At 40.5% G+C, this 19,666-nt stretch overlaps 1 protein-coding gene across 2 annotated transcripts in view; it reads right to left on the reverse strand.

Moving 5' to 3' along the window:
• Window positions 1-454: 454 nt before the first annotated feature.
• LOC123513341 (plastin-2-like) overlaps window positions 455-19,666 on the reverse strand; it is a 47,594-nt gene continuing 28,382 nt past the window's right edge. The window contains exons 1-11 of one of the 2 annotated variants that reach the window (XM_045270470.1): window positions 9,657-10,199; window positions 9,041-9,208; window positions 8,583-8,845; window positions 8,135-8,298; window positions 7,780-7,978; window positions 7,453-7,558; window positions 7,047-7,263; window positions 6,583-6,721; window positions 6,210-6,349; window positions 5,629-5,882; window positions 455-5,210 (exon numbers count right to left, since the gene is read on the reverse strand). In XM_045270470.1, the coding sequence (XP_045126405.1) occupies window positions 5,040-5,210; window positions 5,629-5,882; window positions 6,210-6,349; window positions 6,583-6,721; window positions 7,047-7,263; window positions 7,453-7,558; window positions 7,780-7,978; window positions 8,135-8,298; window positions 8,583-8,845; window positions 9,041-9,208; window positions 9,657-9,737 (1,902 nt within the window). In that variant the 5' untranslated portion in view covers window positions 9,738-10,199 and the 3' untranslated portion in view covers window positions 455-5,039. Of the gene's footprint in view, window positions 5,211-5,628; window positions 5,883-6,209; window positions 6,350-6,582; window positions 6,722-7,046; window positions 7,264-7,452; window positions 7,559-7,779; window positions 7,979-8,134; window positions 8,299-8,582; window positions 8,846-9,040; window positions 9,209-9,656; window positions 10,200-19,666 lie in introns of those variants that run through there. The other variant, XM_045270469.1, reaches the window with a different exon arrangement.

The following is a 19,666-nucleotide window of genomic DNA, read 5'->3' on the forward strand; positions in this document are numbered from 1 at the left end:
TGTGCACGACTCCTGCTGACCGCGTGATTTATACTAGGCTTATCACTCTTTTGAGGTTAAGAGTTTTACATATCCATCAACTATTATTTTGCCCTGATAGGTGAGCTAAAGATTCGAAGCAAGTAATTGAAACTGTAATCTATCTATGCATATTTCTGGCAGGCAATCCCATACGGTGGTCCAGACATGAAAAAACACACTCGTACACACATCTTTCACACTCCTGCTGGAAAGACAAAGCGAAACACCGAACTGTTAGCAATAAGACAATAGATGTTTTTTTCGTGACTTCATTGTTTCAATACGAAATCATACTTAGTACTTCATGCCTGTATGCAAAATGGGACCCGTGTATCTCAAAAGGACATAAAGACAATCTATAGGATTCAGCCATGAATATGTTGGGAAACGTGACGGTCTACATTGGGAGTATAATAAAAATTAAACAACATTACTAACTTTCTCATTTATCATAATTGAAATTAAAATAAATCTTTGTACAGTGCAGCAGGGACAGCTAACTAGCAAAGGAAGCGTTGTGCCGTGAGAGTCTGGTCAGAGTTGCGTGGATAACTCGTCCAGTGTTAACATTCCTCCCCTGTTACATTCATAAACAATATTTATACAGATATACGAAATATACATTTAATTTTGGGTGAAAAAAAATTATGAAAGAATATACATAAATAGATAACAAAACCAAGAAATGTTCAAATTGGAATAACAGTTTTCTCTCCTGTTTTGCTGGTTATAACAATGCCGAGAATCTACAGATAAGTAAGCATTTATGAATGAAGATAAAATGAATGACTAACTAAACAGTGGACAAAAGATAGTGGTGTACTAATAGTAGTAAAATACAAAGGTAATAAAATAAATTAACAATAATAATAATAATAATAATAATAATAATAATAATAATAATAATAATGTAACAACAGCACAGTTGACTGATCAGCAAGAAGTTATCCAACATAAAAACAATAAAGTTGAAGCCCAATATAAATGCATCACGACAATGACAAGCCAGCAGGGTTTGGGTGTTGGGCAGGCAGGCCTCCTGAAGGCACTACTATTCATGAAGGGTCAATGCATGCCTCTCTCCATCTTGAGCCAATCCTTATCCTTAAGCAATATCTAAAAAACTCACAATTCTGATTACATACAATGTGTGGCATTCAAGCACAACAGTGGTAAGAATAAAACACTGTATAAGACCTACAGACAAAAACACTGAAGCACCATTAGACCAGACTGGCAGTACATTTGACCAGGCCTCAAAGGCTTCTCCTGGCCTAGCTTGTGTCGTTCTCACTGCAGGAGAAACAATCTAAGGCTACCGTAGCCTTTCAAGTATCACGGTTACCTTTTTAATGGAAGACCTGATACTTTAAAAACCATTGTATTTTGCTTCTGAGATGTGATAGTGTTCATCCCTTTGAAATCCCTGAGGCATGACTTCAAGTCTTTACTATGTAAGCCTCATACCGATACACACTGCATAAAGTAATTATTCAGCTTTAACTGAACATAATTAAAGAGATTGATTTTCTGTAAAAGGAAAAAAAGGCAGTAAATGCTTTGGTATCTTGTATAAAAAAATAAATTTAAATAGCATGTGAATACGTATGCAAAATAACAATGCTAAGACCTACACTAGTAAATAACTACGTTCCGAAAGTGAAAAGTTATCAATAATAACATCGTGGTTTGGATGGAAGATCTACATGTACTGTTATATTTTCAGACATACTGATTTATGTTCACCACTTCAGCTGTCCGGGTAAGGCAGAGGGCATGACGATAAACACTTTCAGACAAAAAGCTGGGTCAGTTCTCACTACATATAAACAGGAATCATCAGTTGGACTAGCCAACCCTATCACCTCTTAGGCTGATGAACCCAATCGTGAGTGTGTGTGTGTGTGTGTGTGTGTGTGTGTGTGTGTGTGTGTGTGTGTGTGTGTGTGTGTGTGTGTGTGTGTGTGTGTGTGTGTGTGTGTGTGTGTGTGTGTGTGTGTGTGTGTGTGTGTGTGTGTGTGTGTGTGTGTGTGTGTGTGTGTGTGTGTGTGTGGTAAATGTACTTGGTTATCCTTTGACTAAATAATAAATGATCTTTTAATTAGAGGTAATATGCAGAAAATAATGCAGTGAAGGCTACAAAAGCTAAATCATATACAACTATCTTACAAGATGGAATGGCCAATTAGTGTGAGATGATATTTGTTAACAATAATCATACAAAAATAACAACTGTACCTAATCATATACAAAGAAAGAAAAAATGCTTTTGTAAATTGCAAATTAACATGCAAGTTTAGCAATGAATTACAGATAATTGAAAAACTTGTAAGTGCCTCCCATCACTGGTGGTTCTCATGTTGCTGTACCAGGAACAACTCACACTTAGTCTCTCAACACTAAACATATAATAAAAAGAAAAAAATGTCAGATTTCTACCACACTTACCACCCCTGAAAAAACTGGTCCCATAAACAGTTAAACTAGAATATTTAAAGCATAATAAATAGTCTATACTTTGCCAGAGATAACTCTGTACTCATTAAATATAGCAAGTCCAGAAATAATATCCTACAAGAGTGAAAACAATAATTACAAATCAGTTTTTTTTTCTCCACAGCAACTTAATGCAATCAAGTCAGTCTGTTCAATCACAACAAATCCAAAATACTACCAAGAACAACAAACAAAACTCTCGATTACTTAGTACACTGGACATACACCATAAATTGGTCACTCAAGAACTCCACCTGACTTGTTTCTTAGCCAAGTAGGAAGACAGTATTACTATAGCTTACATTACGAAACATGATACATAATCCAAAGATATACTCATCTATCATATTCCTTTTTCTGGTGGTCAGCTTGATCTGCTCTGTGCAAAGAAGGATGAGAGAAGACTACCAACACTTGCCCCATAGCAAAATCATAAAGCATCAAAGACTAAGTGCTGAAGGTGGTCATACATTGTCTATATGAATGAAAATGGCATGGAAAAAGTTACTCCTTGTTTTAACTAATGAATAACTTATACACTTCTGGAATTCACACAAAAGTGATGCTAAGGTGACATTCCAGTGGCTCACACAGTATATTCTTTGAAGATGAGTTCACAACCATTGTTGATCGATGATCTACTTATTCATAAAGAATTATCTTTGCTTAAAAGCAAAGAACAGCTTCAATGACATCTTTTTAAGATGATATACTTTGCACTTAGATAATCTTATATTACTGTGCTTCAATTCACAGAGAATATTAGTTTTGTATCATCATATTAATTCAATCATTACCAAACATCAGCCACCAGATTATCCTCTATATGACCAAACTACATATCAAAATAATAATCATACCAAAATGCCAAGTAAACAACATTTGGATGCAACTATGCAATGTTTTCATTTTTTTCAGTAGAGTGCACCTACAGTGCTCTACAAGCTCATGTACTCGAGTCCTTGCTAGTTTCATTCATGGACTAAAAAAAATATTCATAGTACTATTGAGGGTATGCTTCAAACATGCTTGACGAAGTCTCAATGACATTACATCCTGTCTTTTGTAGTTCTTTTTCCTATCAAATTACTAAGCATGTTGAATCTTTAAACTCTGATTATCCAAGTACGTATATGATTCATAGAATTATATCATCAGATGCAAAATATAGCATGAAACAATGATAATACAGTGAGGTCCCATCCCAAGCATTATGACCATCTGTAATGCAGGAACACAATTTGGCTGCACACCTCATGCCAGGCTAGAAGAATACAGCTACTGTATTCCCACTTGCACTTGTTGTAAAAGATGACTCAAGAGGGATGGAGAAATGGCGCTAGGGATGCCTTCCTCTGTACTATTTTCATTCCTGCTATAAGATAAAAGGATATCAGCCAGTTACTACTCAAGACTAACAAGAACATTTCATGAGTTTTGCATGTTGCCATCACATGCCTTTTATATCATGATTTGTTTTCCCTTCTTAATCTTGTCCTAAATACTGTGTAAACAGTATCTGGATTCTTTAAAGTGAACTAAATTATATGCTAGGGCTTTACTATATAAGAAAAGGCTTATAAAATGGTGTGGTTAAATAGTCAGAATCTGTCTCCAATCATGAGTTAGTTATAAGAAGCCTTGGGAGACTGAGGAGTTGCCCTGAGATATGCTCTGCTCTACAGGTGTAAATTCCTCATATAGGATGCTTGCTTACAAGTTACTATCTTGTTCTGGTAATTACTTTGCTATGTATTCAACTGCATCTCTTAAAAACTGGTCTTTGATTCTAAGGCATAGGAACCTTTCACCAATATAAGATTTACAACAACCATCAAACCATGATGAATTAACAAGACTTGAGCTAAGGCTTTTAAATCTAAAATGGGAACCGTAGGTGACTAAGATTACCGAGTCTCTAGTCCTGAAACAGAACTTGAGTGTTGGTGGCATTCACTGCAAGTCATTTGGGTAGTGTGTGCAATACAAACTTGCTTAGGTAATTACATTCTCACTCTTATTAATACTTTGGTCAGACTGGTGACTAATTTACTTTTAGAAATCAGAAACTGCCTTACAATATAAAACACTATGCATTAATGTGATATAAAAACTACTGCCAAAAGGCTCTGGTTCACTGCTATAGTGACAAATTAAGTTATATACAACTTATGTTCAAGCTAAGATGGAAAAATGGTCAATGTAAAAAGCATGCTTATATAAGGCAAAACTCACACAACAGTAATTTTAAAGCAAAGAGGTTATCTGTTAGATTTCCCATAATGCTTTCTGAAATCAGGTGATCAGCTAGAAGCATTGGCACTGAAAGTTCCATGAGTATTTGCCTTTGTGTAAGCATGAGGCCTATTATACTGACTGTCCACATCAAAAAGCCTTGGCCAGACACAGTAGTTGCAAAGCTTGATGTAAAATTTATAAAAAAGTCTATTCACAGTTAAGAAACATTACATATCATTCACACAACATATACATCAATCATTCCTATGGATTTGTTCTTCTACTCAGTTCTTTTTGGCATCCATGTTGGGTATGTAGTCCCTGGCCATCAGACAGGCAAATACTGTCATGATCATCTTGGGCTTCACTTCTGTGATGTCTTCAGGCAAGGCATAAATGCGAGCACCAATCTTCCGCGCCATAGATATGGCATACTTGGCATTAGCAATGTTGTCCTGCAATAGAAAGTAACCATACATTAGATGGATCTTAGGAGAGAATATGAATACAATGTGTATTTCAAAATGTACGGCTAACTCAAATGTCGAACAACATACAACATTCACCTTGTACTCTTATAAACAATGTGAACAAGTCTTGCTTTTAGCCAATCATTTCATCTTTGATATCTTGTTCCCAAATGCCCACAGAACACAGTAGATACACAGCAAGATGCCTTTTCTATACAATACACTGACTTATGCTACATTTCACACCCTCCCCATACACTCCCTTACAGATATGCAGGTTTATTTACTTCTCCTTCCTTCATAAAAGAATTACCACATTTTTTTCTTTTTTTTTCAGACAAACATTACACAATATCTTTATCCATTCCTCAGCATGAAGCACCACCAGCCAGCAGATGCTCACCTCCTCATCCCCGGACATTTTCACAACATCATAATTAATTGTTCCTGGCTTGATAGCATCCACCATGTCAATAATAGCCACAGCATTCTGAAGGCTGGAATCCTGGAAGCTCTTAATGCTGGAAGACTTCTTAGCCTCCCTGAGTTTGGTGTTGACCCAGTCAATGATCTCGGCTTCCACAATAGGGTTGCCAGAATCAGCCAACTGTGTCAAGATGGAGAGGGTGTATGCTCGCATCAACTGCCAGATCAGTGCTGTGGACATGAAACTTGAGTCACTACATTATAAAAATAGAATTCATATACTTATTCAACTTTCTTCTAAGAATCTAAGTAATCAATCCAAGTTTTATCTAAGAGTTACAATCTCTTAAAGCCATGTCAAAGTCCTATCTTTATATTTCATTTCATCAGCATATCTCACACTTCCTCCTTCCACTGTAGTTATCAAAGATCAAGGTGAGAAAGTCTACTATCAACCTTGGACATAGATGCAGACTAGAGTAAAATTTAAATCTTAGAATATACTTTGTTCATTAAAGTGAAATATGTTTCATATAAATAATAAAGGTACAAGCTTACCAAGTGTGAGCAGAGGGTTGCCTTCTGCCAGATCCTGCCCTGCAATGCCCACCAGGCTGAACTTGAGCTGCTTACCAAGTTCTACAGCATAGTTACAGTTCTCTAGCTTCTCCATGAACTTTTTCAACTTTGAGAACTTACTGTGGGATGGAAAATAAAAATATGATTGAACAACATTTTTATATTATCATTAACACTCAATTATTCAAGCTTTGACTTTCAAAAATAAATGGTTAATAGCAACTAAACTTACACAAACTCCCATCATTCATCTAAAAAGAGATGTTTATAAACATGAATCTCCATTTTAAGATAAACCAAAAAAAGAGATGCCCTCAAGACAAGCAATATGCCCGGAAGCTAAATTCTGTACCTGTGGACTCGCTTCCAGTCCACCACACCAGGCCGGATGATGTCATACAGCTGGAAGATGATGATGCCGTCAGCCAGGTCAGAGTACAGCCAGTTGACATGAGGACTGACACCCATGCTGTTCATCCAGTTGCGATAAGCTGCAGCAAAATTGTAAAGGATGAGCTCAGAGTTCATCAGTGGTGTGGCTTTATTATGGTAAGTTTGGTGCAAGATTATACAAACAAGAAAACAATCAACAAAGTTTATGAGAAACTATACAGGCTTCTCAAGAAAAGGATCTGTTCTCTGTTATAAGTAAAGCACTTAAATGGAGGCTGCAATATAATCAAGCATTGCAATATGAGTGACTTCCATATAAAAGCAGAAACAACATTATTCTAACAATGTGCAAATATCAAGAATCAATTAATAGTGCTACAGGGAAGGCAGAATTTCCAATCTTAGAAAATTACAAGTCCTCACTTTTCTCTTCCCTGGTCTCCTCAATGTGGTCAATGCCTTCAAAGTCAATGTTGTCAGGCTTGTCAAGACCAGGGTGGTTGTTGAACAAGTTAGCCACGAATGCAACATTGAGCTTGTACACGCCCTCCACCACATCCTGGGGCGTGAGGAAGCTGCGGCAGCCCAGCTTCTCTGCCTGCTGCAGCATGATCTCTGCCCTTGAGATCATGTCATGCTCCTAGAGAAGAAACACACCTTGCTATAGTATGTGCCCTTACACAGTCAATGAATAAGTTGTTGATGACTGATAATATATTCTCAGGAAAAAGGCAAAGCAGCATTTAAAAACTACATCAAGATCTGATTTAAAAAAGGATATAGTAAACATTAAGATGCAGTGATGCTGGACATAGCACACTTCACTCACTGAGAGTGCCTCCATGGTGACTCCAGCATCATTGGGAGCAATTTGCTTGAGGAGGTAAGTGTAGATCTCAGAGTCCTTGATGTCATTCATAAAGTTGTTGCAACGTCTGTGGAAGATATAATGATTAAAATTTCACAAAAACATATACGAACATCATCCCAGCTTGCTAACATGTAGAATAACACCTGAATTAAGTTATAATAGCAAGTTAACTAATAAAACTTGTTAACACAATGACAATGCTGATGGTGGTCTCACTTGGAGTTGCTGAGCCTATCTGTGATGGCTACCTCCTAGTAAAGCTTCCATAGACAAATGTACACTTGCCTGTTGGTGCCAGCACGCTCCAGGTGGTGATTGACCCATCGCAGCAAGATTGCCTCAGGAGACAACTTCATAAGCTCCTCAATCTTCTCACCATCCAGCAGCAAGTTGGCCAGGCCTGGGCAATGCTCCAGTGTGATCTGGTTGAAGAGCCCAATGCGGATAATCTGCCACAGCAGCCCAAGAACAAGATGGGGCTTACCTGTACAAGAAAGAATATAAATTGTTAAGTACTGATAAGATAACAAAAGCACTATGAGAAACTAAAATATGATCACTTCCAAAAGGTACAAAATTACTTATAATAGCCATTGCTGATATCGGTGGTGAATGTCCTGCTCTCATACACAACACTCACCCTTGGCCAGGTCATGAGCATCAATGTTGACGACATTGCAGCCGATGGCCTGGGCTGAGGAGAGGGCCAGGGTGAGGTTCTCATGCTTGGTGTACACTGTCAGGTTGCGCTTGTTGATGGCTCGCTCATCAATGGTGTCAGGACAGGAGTGGTTGATCACTTTGCTGTGGCACAAACAAGAAAGCAATTTGGAGGGAGGAGGAAGAGAGAGAGAGAGAGAGTCTTGAGACATGGGCTATTATAAGATACTTTCATTTCTATAAAAATACAAGCAGGTAAACGCAAATAGGTTGGTAGTATCACCTTCATAAAAATCTAAATCACATGTCTCCATCAACACATACACCACAAGGCATCTCAGTGGGCCTTTTCTCAATAGCTCTTTGTTGTCCTTAGATGGCTTTCCCCCGTTACATAAAAAAGAAATAGCTAGAAACACATGACTCACCAGAGGAGAATACCATCCTTGACTCTTTCGTAAAGGTAGCGTCCCTCTCCATCAATGGGGAGGAGGTGTTTGAGGTCTGGGTCATGGCCAAGGTTTGAGTTGATCCAGTCAGAGAAAGCAAGCTGCTCCTCCAGCCTGACAGAGTGCGTGGTGCCCTCAGATGAGGCTGTGGACATGCCCCCAAGTGTCTCCAGGTTCTCCCTCTTGTTCACCATCTTCTTGAAGGTGCTTGCAACATCTTGAGCCTTCAGTCCTGCACACATCTGTTGGGATATGACAACTGGCATGATGAACACTGCTATGATGCAGCTAACACCACCTGCTACACATGTTATGAGTCTGGGTACCTTAAACATTATAATGTAAAAGCACTAAAATCACAAGTTTGTTGATGCCACAGTGTACAACTCACAACTCAGTCTGAACTTTCCTTGATAAGGTGTTTACACTGGACTTACATTCTGGAACTCGTCAAAGCTCAGTTTGCCCTTGCCGGGTCCCTTAGTGTCCCTGTCCCAGTCCTCGATCATCTTGCGCACCTCCCATTGTGGCAGCTTAAAGCCAACCACGTCCAGCGCCTTCTTGAGCTCAGATAAATCAATGAAGCCATTTCCATCCCGGTCAATCTGGAACAACAATGAACACAACATTCTAACAACGGCAAACAACAACAACAACAACAACAACAACAACAATAATAATAATAATAATAATAATAATAATAATAATAATGAGATATTTTGATAACTTGGGGGGTGAAGTGAAAGGAGTCAGGAACAAACCAACTTTTTACAAACTTCCTCTCTCTCTCTCTCTCTCTCTCTCTCTCTCTCTCTCTCTCTCTCTCTTAAACTCCGCCCCCTACAGAAACAATAACAATAACAAAAACAATGATAGGCCAGGACAAGCTGACAAATACTACTGATAATCCTCAAGGCACTGCTCTAAAAGCCTAGTGACGCTCCTTTTCCCAGCATCCACACACCGCTACAGACAACACCAAACAGCGCCACTCCACACATTTCGCGACATGTTTACCAGCAGAGTTAGGCAAGCGGGCCCTGCGTCGCTCACCTGCTTGTAGTAATATTCGTCCTTGATATCGTCCAGAAACTCCAGAAATGAGTCCCAACGTTCCATACCCATAATCTCCATCGTAGTAGTAGTAGAAGTGACCGGCGTGTAGGTGTGTGTCTGCCTGCCTGTCTGTCTGTCTGTCTGTCTCTCTCACGTCGTTCGTTTAGCACTTTCAAATTACGATTATGAATTCCACAATCGCAAAGTATAATGTCTCAGTTCGCGGCGACAACCACAACGCCTCTATAACTAGTGGAAAAAAAAACTAATAATAAACTTTCACCTCTCCGACTTTCGCTGTTTCCACGAGAAGCTGTAATTGTCTGCAGAACCACTAATCAAACCATCAAGATTTCAACAGTAAGATTAAAAAAACGTAAGATGAATCACAACTCATGAAAGCCAGCCAGCAACCACTACGACCTCGTGTCTTCCTTCTACGGCGCCACAGTAATTCAATGTAGCGGATTTGTCACGACAAGGACGGTGAGAGTCGCTTTCCTTCCCTCGCGGTATCCGACAGCGATTTTTGACTGGGGCCTGACGAGCACCACGGACAGCAGCACACTGAGCCCGCAGGAGGAGGTTCGTCAAGGAAGATTCACTCCTCTTAAAACAAAATGTAGATCGCGTCAGCTGGCCGTGGCCGTGAGGGGGATGAAGGAGTGGGAGGGGCGTGACGCGTGCTGCCTCTCTCCTGCCTCGCTATCTGCTGCAGGCTGTTGTACGGTTGCTTCTTGTAAATTACATTATTGTAGGCTAAATGCATTTCTCGTCTGTACTGTGCGTTCCTTGAGGAGGAGGAAGAGGAGAAGGATGATTGGGTGTGGTGGCGGCGAGTGTTGGTGCTTCAGAAGAGAAGGGAGGGCGCCAGGACTTCTCGATGGAGGATGATAAAAAAAATGATGTTTTCCGGGTGTAAGTCTATAGTAATGACGGTGATAACGGAGGAGGAGGAGGAGGAGGAGGAGGAGGAGGAGGAGGAGGAGGAGGAGGAGGAGGAGGAGGAGGAAGGAAAGCAGGAAGGCAGGTGACGGTGAGGCAGCAGACGGAGGGGAAGTTTCTCCTGCGCTAAATTGAAGCTTCTCAAAGTTCATCTTCCTCTAGGAAAGTGTGTCGTGTGTGTGTGTGTGTGTGTGTGTGTGTGTGTGTGTGTGTGTGTGTGTGTGTGTGTGTGTGTCGTAGTAAACAGGATTTGATATAACGTTTTGTTTCTATTCATCACTAACTTTTTACCGTAATACTTCAACTTTCACCCAACAAATATTCCATCTCTGCATGCATTCGTGCAATCCCAAATGTCAATGTTTCCGTACTAGCAAGGCAAATTCTTACTAAGACCTTTAAACATCAGACAGTCTCGCACTCATTCTTGCCACTGTGTTCCTTCTTTCTTCCTCATCCGTTTCTGTTCATCTATTTCCATTACTTTATACATCAATTTCATTACTTCAGTACCTATAGAAAAACCGCGCGCGCGCGCGCGCGCGTGTGTGTGTGTGTGTGTACAGGATTGGATTAAGTTGCTCCTACTGTCAGCAAACACACACACACACACACACACACACACACACACACACACACACACACACACACACACACATCCTGTGATAATACATTCAACTCAACTAGTCCCTCATTTCAAAGGCAGTATTTCCCCACATCCTTATCACATGCGAAGTTAAGCTAATGTCAGTCTCTCTCTCTCTCTCTCTCTCTCTCTCTCTCTCTCTCTCTCTAAAAATGCCTACTTTGTCTGTTAGTTCAGCTGCGCCTCCCTTGCTTAGCCATACGTATCTTAAGACAGCTCGACTTCAAACCTACACGCATCTTAAGCCCTTCAGTACAGCGATAACTTTTAACCTTGCGATTTGTGTACCATCAGACAATTTCACTGACATTAGGAAGGGGCTATGGAGATCAGAAGATTAATGGCCACAGTCTTCACTATTTTAATCCCCACACGAGTTTCAGAAGCTGTACAGAATCACCAAATAGTAACAAGAATGGATATGAAAACACGTCATGGTACTGAAGGGGTTAACACTCAACGTAGGTCAAGTGTTCAGTGTTGGGCCCCTAGCAAGGCTCCAGGGCGGCGTGCAGGTCAGGAAGCAGAGATATCAAGATCTTTGTTTCTGTGAGACGTTTGGGAACGGGTGTTTGGTGGCGTCATATCCTCAGGTCTCGCACATGTGTTGGAATTAATGTGATAAGGGTCTCTCTCTCTCTCTCTCTCTGGTATGCTCTACTTGTTACTTCTGTTTTGTTCTCTTCATGACAACACAAGGAACACTATGTAATTCTACACAATGTTATTCTTTACGTTAATGTGCCATGCGTGTCCTGTCCTCTTACGCTGAATTAGCAATGGATGATGTGAAAAGAAATCCGTCAGTGGTAATACCGAACGTGATAATAACAGGCAAAGTAGAACAAGGCCCGAGGAATAAGTGAGACATCAAAAAAAAAAAAAAAAGTAAAAACGGGGAGGGAGATTCTTAATTTCATTGGATGGAAAAACAAGCAAACATATTCTTGAACACCTGCTGCGTCCTACATGAGAGCACACACACACACACACACACACACACACACACACACACACACACACACACACACACACACACACACACACACACACACACACACACACACACACACACACACACACACACACACACACACACTACTAAGTTACTAAGCTAATGTATTAATCTTAAGCCTCCCCCAATCCCCATGTGTATATTTTCAGTATGTATGTACTGCAATTCCTAATAAACCGTATATTACTATTATTATTATTATTACACACACACACACACACACACACACACACACACACACACACACACACGGATAGAAATCAGGATGTGCCAAAATACATTAATAGAGCAACAGATCAGTGGTGTGTTTGGACAGTATATGTAAATTTATATATTATGATTCCGCATATATCAATAGACAAGGTACCGTAAACTTGTCTTAGCAACGTAAATCTATAAAGACATACAGGTAACAACTATTACTACTACTACTACTACTACTACTACTACTACTACTATTATTACTACTATTACGTTTACTGGAGATACATAAACACTGAAAATTATACTCATATATAAACACGAAAATTAAATTGATAACTTATTTTATGTAGGAGGGAAAAAGCTGGCTAAGGGCAACATAAAAAAAAAAAAAAAAGAAAAAAGAAAACCCACTTGGTCGCCAGTCCTCGTACAGATCCGATAGAGTGAGCCAAAGGAAAGGGATAAACAAACTAACCTCTGAAACAAATCCATCAATAAACACAACTTCAAACAATAGTCACACCAAAAGACACAACCTTTAACGGCACCTCGTCTCTCTTAACACAGTAACACACACAGCCCCTCAATGCAACACTGCCACACCACCTCACCACGCTGGGGCTTGGTGAGTTCCAGTGGTCGGTGGAGCTGAACCAAAACACACAAGACCAATTAAACCATTAGCTTCACTCAGAGCAACTACACCAAATGACCTCCCACGCCTCCCTCCCTCCCTTCTCCCTCTAGACAGGATCTCCCTAAGCCAGCGTGGCGTGGTGTGGTGTGGTGTGATGTGGCGTGGCGTGGTATGGTGTGGTGTGGTGTGGTGTGGTGTGGTGTGGTGTGGCGTGGTGTAATTTGGTGTGGTGTGATGTGATGTGATGTGATGTGATGTGATGTGGCGTGGTGTGGTGTGGTGTGATGTTGGCTTAACCCTTTACCCATAACCTCCCTCTCCCCACCACACACACACACACACACACACACACACACACACACACACACTGTCAGGTGAATAAATGAAGGTTGAGTGTATTTGAAGAACCATGCTTAGAATCATTTTCATATTTATTTATTTATCTATTTATTTCTATTTTCTTTTTCTTTTTTTTAAGGGAGGAATTTTGATCTAGGGAAAAAGTATCGAAAAGGTCCAATGAAAAGGTTCCAATTCCTAAAAGTATAATTAAAAAAGCAAGAGTATTCAGGATTTGAGCTTTTTTTTTTATCTATTTATTCATTTTGTTCAAACTTCCATCCAGAAACTGTGAAAGAGAGAGTTAGGATGAAATACAGAGACGGTTCAAGTAAAAGACTGGAGGAAGGAGAGGAATAATTCGTTCAAAGGTAGAAGATAGGGAAACAATGAATCAAAACAGATAGACATACGGAAACACTTAATTTAAAGACAGGATGACACAGAGAAACAATTCAAATCAAAGAAAAGAGGAAATATAAACTAAATCCCTAAAAAATAGAAAGAAATACCGAAAAAATAATTCATAGACAGGAGGAAATATGGAAACACTTCAATTCAAAGACAGGAGAAAATATAGAAACACAAACTAAGAAGGAAACACAGAAGCAGACGATAGAGTGTTCCAAAGTATATCACATAATACCCCACATTTCACTACTAATACGTCACTACCACTACTACAATACGTCACTACCACTGCTATAATACGTCACTACCACTGCTATAATACCTCACTACCACTGCTATTAATTTCTACGTAACCTAACCTAACCTAAATATGATACACAAAAAGGTAGAGACGAAGATGAAGAGGGAGAGGGAAATATGATGCAGCATGCCTTCAAATTCCAGCACCGTTTTCTTACACTTTTCCTTATACCGCAGACTTATCTATTTTCAACATACGCTTGCGCAGATTGTAACTTGTATTATCCGTTTTAAATTAGATGGTTTTAGTAGAAATTAAATTGAATGGACAAATTATTATTACAGTGTCGGGTATAATCAAAACAGGAATATGTGGTGGAGTTTATAATGCATAGTAGTAGTAGTAGTAGTAGTAGTAGTAGTAGTAGTAGTAGTAGTAGTAGTAGTAGTAGTAGTAGTAGTAGTAGTAGTAGTAGTAGCAGCAGCTTAGAACTGACTAAAATGACAACACTTGAATCGTGTGTGTGTGTGTGTGTGTGTGTGTGTGTGTGTGTGTGTGTGTGTGTGTGTGTGTGTGTGTGTGTGTGTGTGTGTGTGACACGTACCCAGCCACTCCCCTTTTCCGTCTACGCTGTCAGGAACCATAAACACCCCGCCCCCCAACACCCCCACCACACACACACACACACACACACACACACACACACACACACACACACACACACACATACAGTGAAGCAACCATTAACACACCAACATGTAAGCATAAACACATTTCAAGGTGAGTTACCATGTGTGTGTGTGTGTGTGTGTGTGTGTGTGTGTGTGTGTGTGTGTGTGTGTGTGTGTGTGTGTGTGTGTCGCGATCAATGCAAACTGTCTGTTCCTAGGCGGGCTATAGCCTTTCTCCCACACACACACACACACACACACACACACACACACACACACACACACACACACACACACACAAAAGGGGGTGCCGGAAATAAGCTTCGCGTGGGCCTGACGCAAAGGAGTTTCCGGAGAATAGTCTTACGTGGGTTGGTTACTGACAAAGCTACACCTCACCACCTGAAAACACTGCCTGATGCTAATGGCGTGGAACCTTTAACCCTTCCACTCGTCACGACACAATCCTTCCACGCTGTACCGGAAGGAAACACGTGTGAGGGTGACAGACAGATGAGTGTACTCGGGAGATGAAGAACAGAATAGGAAGACAGGTGTGAGGGTGACAGATGTGTACTGGGCAGGTGAACAGGATAGGAGGACAGGTGTGAGGGTGGCAGGTGAGTGTACTGGGCAGGTGATGAACAGGACGACATAAGCAGTGGTTGTTAGACTGAGTAAAAAGAAGAAATAAACTAAAGGAACAGTCAAGTTCGATTTCCGTCATCCTTTTAACTTTTTTTTTAGAAGTGATCTTGTTCAACTTTTGCTGTCAAATGAAAATCCATTGTCTATAATAAAAAGGTATGCTAAAATGAAGCTTATCGTTCCATTTGACCTATGAAGAAACAGCAAACAGTGGCTCGCAAAATTACATAGATGTTCATTCTGTTTGTCTATTCATTACTTAAATATTTCATGCTCTTGACTTTATTTTTAACTGTTATAACCAAAGAAAGACACAGAAAGAATGAAGAAACGAATAAACGAAAGAAAATAGAAAGAAAAGTAGAAAAAACATAGCCACACTACACAAAATCCACCAGACATACATACATACATACATACATACATGCAGGACCACAACATCGCATTCCCGTTTCCGTAGTTATAATATACACGACAGTTATAATGAGAGATACAATTAATTACTACATGTATATCACCTCCACCTACATTTTCTGCCCTATCATCATTACCTTTATTGTGAAGGCTATTATCATTACGTCTGTTTATCTATATCACCACTATCATCATCCTATCACCACTAGTTCTATTTTCTATCCCATCATCATAACCTTCACTCTATTCTATCTATTTTTGCAACATTAACCCCTTCAGTACTGGAATGCATTTTTACCTTGAGCTTTGGGTACGATTAGACTATTTCACTGACATTAGGAAGAGTCTATGGAGGTCAGAAGATTAATGGCCCCAGTCTTCGCTATTTTAATCCCACCACACAAGTTCCTGAAGCTGTATAAAATCACCAAATAGTAAGCAGAATGAATATGAAAACGCGTCATGGTACTGAAGGGGTTAAAACCATCCTGAATTCCTACACAACAAAATAATAACAAGACACCACACCTCCACTTCGGTCAATTATTAATGATGGAGCATTGTGGGTATTTCAGAAGAGGTAAATACGGATGAGAGAGGCAGGTAAGGAGCCGGCTATCTCAATGACTGATAACATGATAAGCACAGAGGGTGGGGCGATAAGATAACGAGGCTGGAGTGGGCAAGAGAGCTATAGACGGGTAGACAGACAGACAGATAGACAGCCGGTGCTATAAATTAAATATACGGAGGAGGAGGAGGAGGAGGAGGAGGAGGAGGAGGAGGAGGAGGAGGAGGAGGAGGAGGAGGAAGAGGAAGAGGAAGAGGAAGAGGAAGAGGAAGAGGAAAAGGAAGAGGAAGAGGACGAAGTTTCTATGAGTCAAAGACAAAAAGACAAGAGGGTTCGGAAGAAAAACAAGAAAGCAGAGAGAGAGAGAGAGAGAGAGAGAGAGAGAGAGAGAGAGAGAGAGAGAGAGAGAGAGAGAGAGAGAGAGAGAGAGAGAGAGAGAGAGAGAGAGAGTCAAAGATGTGATAGGAAAAGTTAAAAGCGAAATGTTGGTATCTAGAACACACACACACAAAAAAAAAAAAAAGAATTTATGCAATCGGGAGGAGGAGGAGGAGGAGGAGGAGGAGGAGGAGGAGGAGGAGGAGGAGGAGGAGGAGGAGGAGGAGGAGGAGGAGGAAAACAGTGAAGTTGGTGGAGAAATGGGCAGGAATGACAGGAGGAAGTACAAAGTGATGGATAAGATTAAAGTCGCTAATTTCACCTGATATCTAAGCGCTTTAATCCGTCAGCTGGGCCTTTTAATCAATTTCAGGTAAGTAAGAATCCATCAGGCCGTGACGCAAGAGTCGACAGTCACATCCAGGTGAGCCTTATTACATGTAATGAACGTGACACATATCTACAGGTGCTCCTTTATCAGAGAGAGAGAGAGAGAGAGAGAGAGAGAGAGAGAGAGAGAGAGAGAGAGAGAGAGAGAGAGAGAGAGAGAGAGAGAGAGAGAGATTCTGACAACATCGAATCTGACCAAATGAAACCAAAATAGTCAAACTTAATCTAACATAACATAAACTATTCTTATCACTTACTCAGACTAACCTAACCTAACCTCGCCAATCCCTAACTTTATTTAACCTGACCCAATACAATCCAACATTCTTTCACCTCATCTAACCGAACCCAATCTTAACTCAGACAACTTAACCCCTTCAGTACCATGACGCGTTTCCATAGTCCTTCTGCTTACTATTTGATGACTTTATACAGCTTCAGAAACTCGTGTGGGGATTAAAATAGTGGAGACTGGCCATTAATCTTTTGACCTCCATAAACCCTTCCTAGTGTCAATTACGAGTAAATCGTCTAATCATACACAAAAACTAAGGTAAAAAAAAAAAAAAAAAAACATGCGTCCTAGTACTGAAGGAGTTAAGCATGCCAAACTTAACTTAATACAAGCAAACTTAAGCCAATTAAACTTAACCTGACTCCGTAACTTCACGTCACCTAACTTCACCAAACTATAGCGCAAAACATGATGATGGTGGTGGTGAAGATGGATGTGACGTCACAGAGTACTCAATGGCAGTACCTCCACCCTCCTTTGTTTATTCCTAGTATGGGAAGGAGGAGGAGGAGGAGGAGGAGGAGGAGGAGGAGGAGGAGGAGGAGGAGGAGGAGGAGGAGGAGGAGGAGGAGGAGGAGGAGGAGGAGGAGGAGGAGACAGTGTGTGCAGAGATGAAAAAGGAGAAAAGAGAGGATGAAAGTGTGTGTGTGTGTGTGTGTGTGTGTGTGTGTGTGTGTGTGTGTGTGTGTGTGTGTGTGTGTGTGTGTGAGAGAGAGAGAGAGAGAGAGAGAGAGAGAGAGAGAGAGAGAGAGAGAGAGAGAGAGAGAGAATGAATAGTACCTCCTCCTCCTCCTCCTCTCTCCGTAGCTGTGACCTCGAGATGAATGCCCAATGCCCATCCCACCTTTGTGTGTGTGTGTGTGTGTGTGTGTGTGTGTGTGTGTGTGTGTGTGTGTGTGTGTGTGTGTGTACTCTGTCCACACACCACCCGCAGTGGAACCTTTAATCTTCCTTATACCAGTTATCTTTTACCTCATATTCTCTCTCTCTCTCTCTCTCTCTCTCTCTCTCTCTCTCTCTCTCTCTCTCATCATCCGGCTACCACCTGGAACCCCTTCATCAGCATACCTGCACACACACACACACACACACACACACACACACACACACACACACACACACACACACCTTGCCACACCTACGCAATGACGCAAGTGACAGCTTTCCCTCTTACATTCTTCTTCTTCTTCCTCCTCCTCCTCCTCCTCCTCTTACTTCTTGCTCAGTCATAAACTCTTCTCAGATCCAGTTTTCTCCTTCCTTCTTCCTCTTACTCTTCTTTTTTTCTTGTTCTTCCTCCTCCTTCACCTCTTTCTACTACCATCACCATCACCTCCTCCTCCTCCTCCTCTTTTTCCTTCTTTTCCAATACTAGCTTCCCTCACCTTCTTCCTTCAAAAACTCTTCTTCATACCACCTCCTCTCATAACCTTTCTCCTCCTCCTCCTCCTCCTCCACAAACTCCTCTTCTCCTTCCTCTTCTTTTACTAATACCAGCTACCCTCACCTCCTTCCTTCAAATAATCTTCCTTAATATCACCTCTCATCACCTTCCTCCTCCTCCTTGGCTTACCTCATCTTCCTAATACTACCTCCTCGCCCTCCTCCTCCTCCTCCTCCTCCTCCTCCTCCTCCACCGCATGAATGGCTAATTGCATCTTGAATACTTCCTGTCAAGCTGAAGGAAACCCGACACACAGCAAGGGGCCTCAGGATGTGAAGTTACAGATTTACCGAGGGAGAAAATGACGATTGTGATGATAAATGTTTCTTGGTGGTAATTATTTCTTCTCTTCTAGTGGTAACGTTCTTTGTGTGTCTGTGTGTCTTGGTGGTGGTGGTGGTGGTGGTGGTGGTGGTGGTATTATAGTTTGATTTAATTGTTTTTCTATTTATTTCTGTGTTGTTGTTATTCATTATATTCATTGTTATTCATGGTTATTTGTTGTTTATGTGTTTTTTTTATTCGTTATCATTATTTCCTTAGTTATTTTTCATATAATTGAAAGAAGGGTATTCATTTATATCCATTTATATTTCCTTTGTGTTTTTTTTTTTTTTTCATTCTCAAAAAAAAAAAAAAATAAATAAATAAATATCTCTAGAATTTTCCTTCCTATCTTCACAAAACAATGATCACTTCTCTTAATACCAAACAAACAAACGAACACAATTTTTTTTTTCTTCAACTGTCAGACTTAC

The sequence above is a fragment of the Portunus trituberculatus genome, chromosome 35 (assembly GCF_017591435.1).
Source record: "Portunus trituberculatus isolate SZX2019 chromosome 35, ASM1759143v1, whole genome shotgun sequence".
Lineage (NCBI taxonomy): Eukaryota > Metazoa > Arthropoda > Malacostraca > Decapoda > Portunidae > Portunus > Portunus trituberculatus.